We start from the raw sequence: 6,000 nt of genomic DNA on the forward strand, positions 1-6,000 counted from the left end.
GAACATACATTACATTACTGATCCTGAGTTACATCCTGTATTATACTCCAGAGCTGCACTCACTATTCTGCTGGTGCAGTCACTGTGTATATACATTACATTACTGATCCTGAGTTACATCCTGTATTATACTCCAGAGCTGCACTCACTATTCTGCTGGTGCAGTCACTGTGTACATACATTACATTACTGATCCTGAGTTACATCCTGTATTATACTCCAGAGCTGCACTCACTATTCTGCTGGTGCAGTCACTGTGTATATACATTACATTACTGACCCTGAGTTACATCCTGTATTATACTCCAGAGCTGCACTCACTATTCTGCTGGTGCAGTCACTGTGTATATACATTACATTACTGATCCTGAGTTACATCCTGTATTATACTCCAGAGCTGCACTCACTATTCTGCTGGTGCAGTCACTGTGTACATACATTACTGATCCCACCCATTTCCTTATAGATTGTAGATGACGAGCAGCAGGACCCTCACTCCTCCTGTAACTGGTAATTATGTATCACTTTTAATATCTCTATTGTCTGTACAAACCCCCGCTTACCGGTAATTGTAAAGTGCTGTGGAATATGTTGGCGCTAGATAAATAAAATTACTATGATACTATGAGCGCAGCTCTGGACTGTAATAAAGTAATGCATTTACTGAGCTTGTCAACTAGTTGTGCACATCTTATCTATACATAAACTGTAAAGTGGAGCTCAGCAGTGGACACCTGTACACCTCCCACCTTCGCAGCTCCTGCAGATCATGTCACCTCAGCAGCCCCCCAAAATAAGGCACATGTATGGAGGCAACGCTGATACTTACTGGTTGAATTTCCCTGCATCTGGATAATGCATTTTGATTCTTTGCTGAGTTCCCTTGTGTTGAAGGGGCGAACCCGAACGGCCACTTTCACAGAAGCGCCAGACATGGTGGTCCGAGGGAGGGACGTGCCAAATGTATAAAAGAATAGAAAATCTGTTGGGGCGGGGGGAGGTGATAAATCTCAGGTCCTCATTCTGGAAAACAAAAAACAATCAATGTGATGTTAATAATAGAAAAGTGAACAACATTATAACAAGCCGGTAACAACGCTCCGCACCGCAGCGGATCTATGGAGGAGTCTGACATCAAGCGCCAGCTATAGGCAAACAGGGGGTTAAAAAAAAAAACAAAAAAAACTGTACACAGGACAGACACCTAAATCCATATCCAGCAGCCATGGACCTGACTCAGCGCATACTGGGAGTCCGAGGAACACAGGCAGCAGAACATGTCACATACTGGGAGTCCCAGGAACACCGGCAGCATAACATGTCACATACTGGGAGTCCCAGGAACACCGGCAGCAGAACATGTCACATACTGGGAGTCCCAGGAACACCGGCAGCAGAACATGTCACATACTGGGAGTCCCAGGAACACCGGCAGCATAACATGTCACATACTGGGAGTCCGAGGAACACCGGCAGCAGAACATGTCACATACTGGGAGTCCCAGGAACACCGGCAGCATAACATGTCACATACTGGGAGTCCGAGGAACACCGGCAGCAGAACATGTCACATACTGGGAGTCCCAGGAACACCGGCAGCATAACATGTCACATACTGGGAGTCCGAGGAACACAGGCAGCAGAACATGTCACATACTGGGAGTCCCAGGAACACCGGCAGCAGAACATGTCACATACTGGGAGTCCCAGGAACACCGGCAGCATAACATGTCACATACTGGGAGTCCGAGGAACACCGGCAGCAGAACATGTCACATACTGGGAGTCCCAGGAACACCGGCAGCATAACATGTCACATACTGGGAGTCCGAGGAACACCGGCAGCAGAACATGTCACATACTGGGAGTCCCAGGAACACCGGCAGCATAACATGTCACATACTGGGAGTCCGAGGAACACAGGCAGCAGAACATGTCACATACTGGGAGTCCCAGGAACACCGGCAGCATAACATGTCACATACTGGGAGTCCCAGGAACACCGGCAGCATAACATGTCACATACTGGGAGTCCCAGGAACACCGGCAGCATAACATGTCACATACTGGGAGTCCGAGGAACACCGGCAGCAGAACATGTCACATACTGGGAGTCCCAGGAACACCGGCAGCATAACATGTCACATACTGGGAGTCCGAGGAACACAGGCAGCAGAACATGTCACATACTGGGAGTCCCAGGAACACCGGCAGCATAACATGTCACATACTGGGAGTCCCAGGAACACCGGCAGCATAACATGTCACATACTGGGAGTCCCAGGAACACCGGCAGCATAACATGTCACATACTGGGAGTCCCAGGAACACCGGCAGCAGAACATGTCACATACTGGGAGTCGGCAGGAACACCGGCAGCATAACATGTCACATACTGGGAGCCGGCAGGAACACCGGCAGCATAACATGTCACATACTGGGAGTCCCAGGAACACCGGCAGCATAACATGTCACATACTGGGAGCCGGCAGGAACACCGGCAGCATAACATGTCACATACTGGGAGTCCCAGGAACACAGGCAGCATAACATGTCACATACTGGGAGTCGGCAGGAACACCGGCAGCAGAACATGTCACATACTGGGAGTCCCAGGAACACCGGCAGCATAACATGTCACATACTGGGAGTCGGCAGGAACACCGGCAGCATAACATGTCACATACTGGGAGCCGGCAGGAACACCGGCAGCATAACATGTCACATACTGGGAGTCGGCAGGAACACCGGCAGCATAACATGTCACATACTGGGAGCCGGCAGGAACACCGGCAGCATAACATGTCACATACTGGGAGTCGGCAGGAACACCGGCAGCATAACATGTCACATACTGGAAGTCCCAGGAACACCGGCAGCATAACATGTCACATACTGGGAGCCGGCAGGAACACCGGCAGCATAACATGTCACATACTGGGAGTCGGCAAGATCACCGGCAGCATAAGATGTCACATACTGGGAGTCGGCAGGAACACCGGCAGCATAACATGTCACATACTGGGAGTCCCAGGAACACCGGCAGCATATCATGTCACAGGTCAATAGCTCGGGCGAGAGCCGGGCCACCACCAGTACGGCCACCACTGCAAAGCCCAGAGCTCCTGGGCCCCTGAGCCAAAACATCGGTCCTCACCCAATATAGCAGGGATGGGAAGTGGGACGCACTTTCCTGATGCACACATCACTTCCTGTTTGTAGCCTCATATCACTGACAAGTCAAGAAGCAAGAAGACCATGGAGAAATCACCAACCACACAACTGAAGAACCGATATCAAATCTTTGTAGAGGATGAAGATGGCACACCTAAGAATGAAGCAATACCAGCAAGCAAAAAAGAAAAGGGCACACAGCAACAAGTGACAGCAAAAAGTACAGCCAAGAAGCAACGAAGAGTGGTGGTGGTGGGAGACTCACTACTGAGAGGCACAGAAGCAGCCATCTGCAGACCGGACATAACTGCAAGAGAAGTATGCTGCCTTCCAGGTGCGATGATCAAGGATGTGACCGATAGGATACCAAAGCTCTTCAGCTCCAAGGACGTCCACCAATTTCTTCTGATACATGTTGGCACCAATGACACGGCAAGGAAGGACCTACCGACAATCTGCAAGGACTTTGAAGAGTTGGGGAAGAAAGTAAAGGAACTGGATGCACAGGTAGTTTTTTCTTCTATCCTTCCAGTAGACGGGCATGGCACCAGGAGATGGAACAGGATCCTTGATGCAAACAACTGGCTAAGACGATGGTGCAGACAACAAGGATTTGGATTCCTGGACCACGGTGTGAATTACTGGTATGATGGACTCCTCGCCAGAGACGGACTACACCTCAACAAACCTGGGAAACACACATTCGCCAGAAGACTCGCTACACTCATCAGGAGGGCGTTAAACTAGAAGAAGAGGGGACGGGAAGAAAAACATTAGACTCGAACAAAGACGACCCAAGAAAACATACTCAGAAGGGAGGTAAGAACATTTCTAAAACAATCCACAGTGAGGAGATTGGAACAAAACAAAATCCTCTAAACTGCATGCTCGCAAACGCCAGAAGCCTGACAAACAAGATGGAAGAACTAGAAGCAGAAATATCTACAGGTAACTTTGACATAGTGGGAATAACCGAGACATGGTTAGATGAAAGCTATGACTGGGCAGTTAACTTACAGGGTTACAGTCTGTTTAGAAAGGATCGTAAAAATCGGAGAGGAGGAGGGGTTTGTCTCTATGTAAAGTCTTGTCTAAAGTCCACTTTAAGGGAGGATATTAGCGAAGGGAATGAGGATGTCGAGTCCATATGGGTCGAAATTCATGGAGGGAAAAATGGTAACAAAATTCTCATTGGGGTCTGTTACAAACCCCCAAATATAACAGAAACCATGGAAAGTCTACTTCTAAAGCAGATAGATGAAGCTGCAACCCATAATGAGGTCCTGGTTATGGGGGACTTTAACTACCCGGATATTAACTGGGAAACAGAAACCTGTGAAACCCATAAAGGCAACAGGTTTCTGCTAATAACCAAGAAAAATTATCTTTCACAATTGGTGCAGAATCCAACCAGAGGAGCAGCACTTTTAGACCTAATACTATCTAATAGACCTGACAGAATAACAAATCTGCAGGTGGTTGGGCATTTAGGAAATAGCGACCACAATATTGTGCAGTTTCACCTGTCTTTCACTAGGGGGACTTGTCAGGGAGTCACAAAAACATTGAACTTTAGGAAGGCAAAGTTTGACCAGCTTAGAGATGCCCTTAATCTGGTAGACTGGGACAATATCCTCAGAAATAAGAATACAGATAATAAATGGGAAATGTTTAAGAACATCCTAAATAGGCAGTGTAAGCGGTTTATACCTTGTGGGAATAAAAGGACTAGAAATAGGAAAAACCCAATGTGGCTAAACAAAGAAGTAAGGCAGGCAATTAACAGTAAAAAGAAAGCATTTGCACTACTAAAGCAGGATGGCACCACTGAAGCTCTAAAAAACTATAGGGAGAAAAATACTTTATCTAAAAAACTAATTAAAGCTGCCAAAAAGGAAACAGAGAAGCACATTGCTAAGGAGAGTAAAACTAATCCCAAACTGTTCTTCAACTATATTAATAGTAAAAGAATAAAAACTGAAAATGTAGGCCCCTTAAAAAATAGTGAGGAAAGAATGGTTGTAGATGACGAGGAAAAAGCTAACATATTAAACACCTTCTTCTCCACGGTATTCACGGTGGAAAATGAAATGCTAGGTGAAATCCCAAGAAACAATGAAAACCCTATATTAAGGGTCACCAATCTAACCCAAGAAGAGGTGCGAAACCGGCTAAATAAGATTAAAATAGATAAATCTCCGGGTCCGGATGGCATACACCCACGAGTACTAAGAGAACTAAGTAATGTAATAGATAAACCATTATTTCTTATTTTTAGTGACTCTATAGCGACAGGGTCTGTTCCGCAGGATTGGCGCATAGCAAATGTGGTGCCAATATTCAAAAAGGGCTCTAAAAGTGAACCTGGAAATTATAGGCCAGTAAGTCTAACCTCTATTGTTGGTAAAATATTTGAAGGGTTTCTGAGGGATGTTATTCTGGATTATCTCAATGAGAATAACTGTTTAACTCCATATCAGCATGGGTTTATGAGAAATCGCTCCTGTCAAACCAATCTAATCAGTTTTTATGAAGAGGTAAGCTATAGACTGGACCACGGTGAGTCATTGGACGTGGTATATCTCGATTTTTCCAAAGCGTTTGATACCGTGCCGCACAAGAGGTTGGTACACAAAATGAGAATGCTTGGTCTGGGGGAAAATGTGTGTAAATGGGTTAGTAACTGGCTTAGTGATAGAAAGCAGAGGGTGGTTATAAATGGTATAGTCTCTAACTGGGTCGCTGTGACCAGTGGGGTACCGCAGGGGTCAGTATTGGGACCTGTTCTCTTCAACATATTCATTAATGATCTGGTAGAAGGTTTAC

General features: G+C 46.3%; 1 protein-coding gene across 8 annotated transcripts in view; it reads right to left on the reverse strand.

The window, feature by feature from the left end:
• The window catches only part of KIF1B (kinesin family member 1B), a 133,355-nt gene that overhangs the window by 108,069 nt on the left and 19,286 nt on the right, over window positions 1-6,000 (reverse strand). For all 8 annotated transcript variants that reach the window (XM_069741699.1, XM_069741697.1, XM_069741693.1 and 5 more), the window contains exon 2: window positions 830-1,023. In XM_069741699.1, coding sequence (XP_069597800.1) covers window positions 830-935 — 106 coding nt within the window. In that variant the 5' untranslated portion in view covers window positions 936-1,023. The remainder of the gene's footprint in view (window positions 1-829; window positions 1,024-6,000) is intronic.

The sequence above is a fragment of the Ranitomeya imitator genome, chromosome 10 (genome assembly GCF_032444005.1).
Source record: "Ranitomeya imitator isolate aRanImi1 chromosome 10, aRanImi1.pri, whole genome shotgun sequence".
Classification (NCBI taxonomy): domain Eukaryota; kingdom Metazoa; phylum Chordata; class Amphibia; order Anura; family Dendrobatidae; genus Ranitomeya; species Ranitomeya imitator.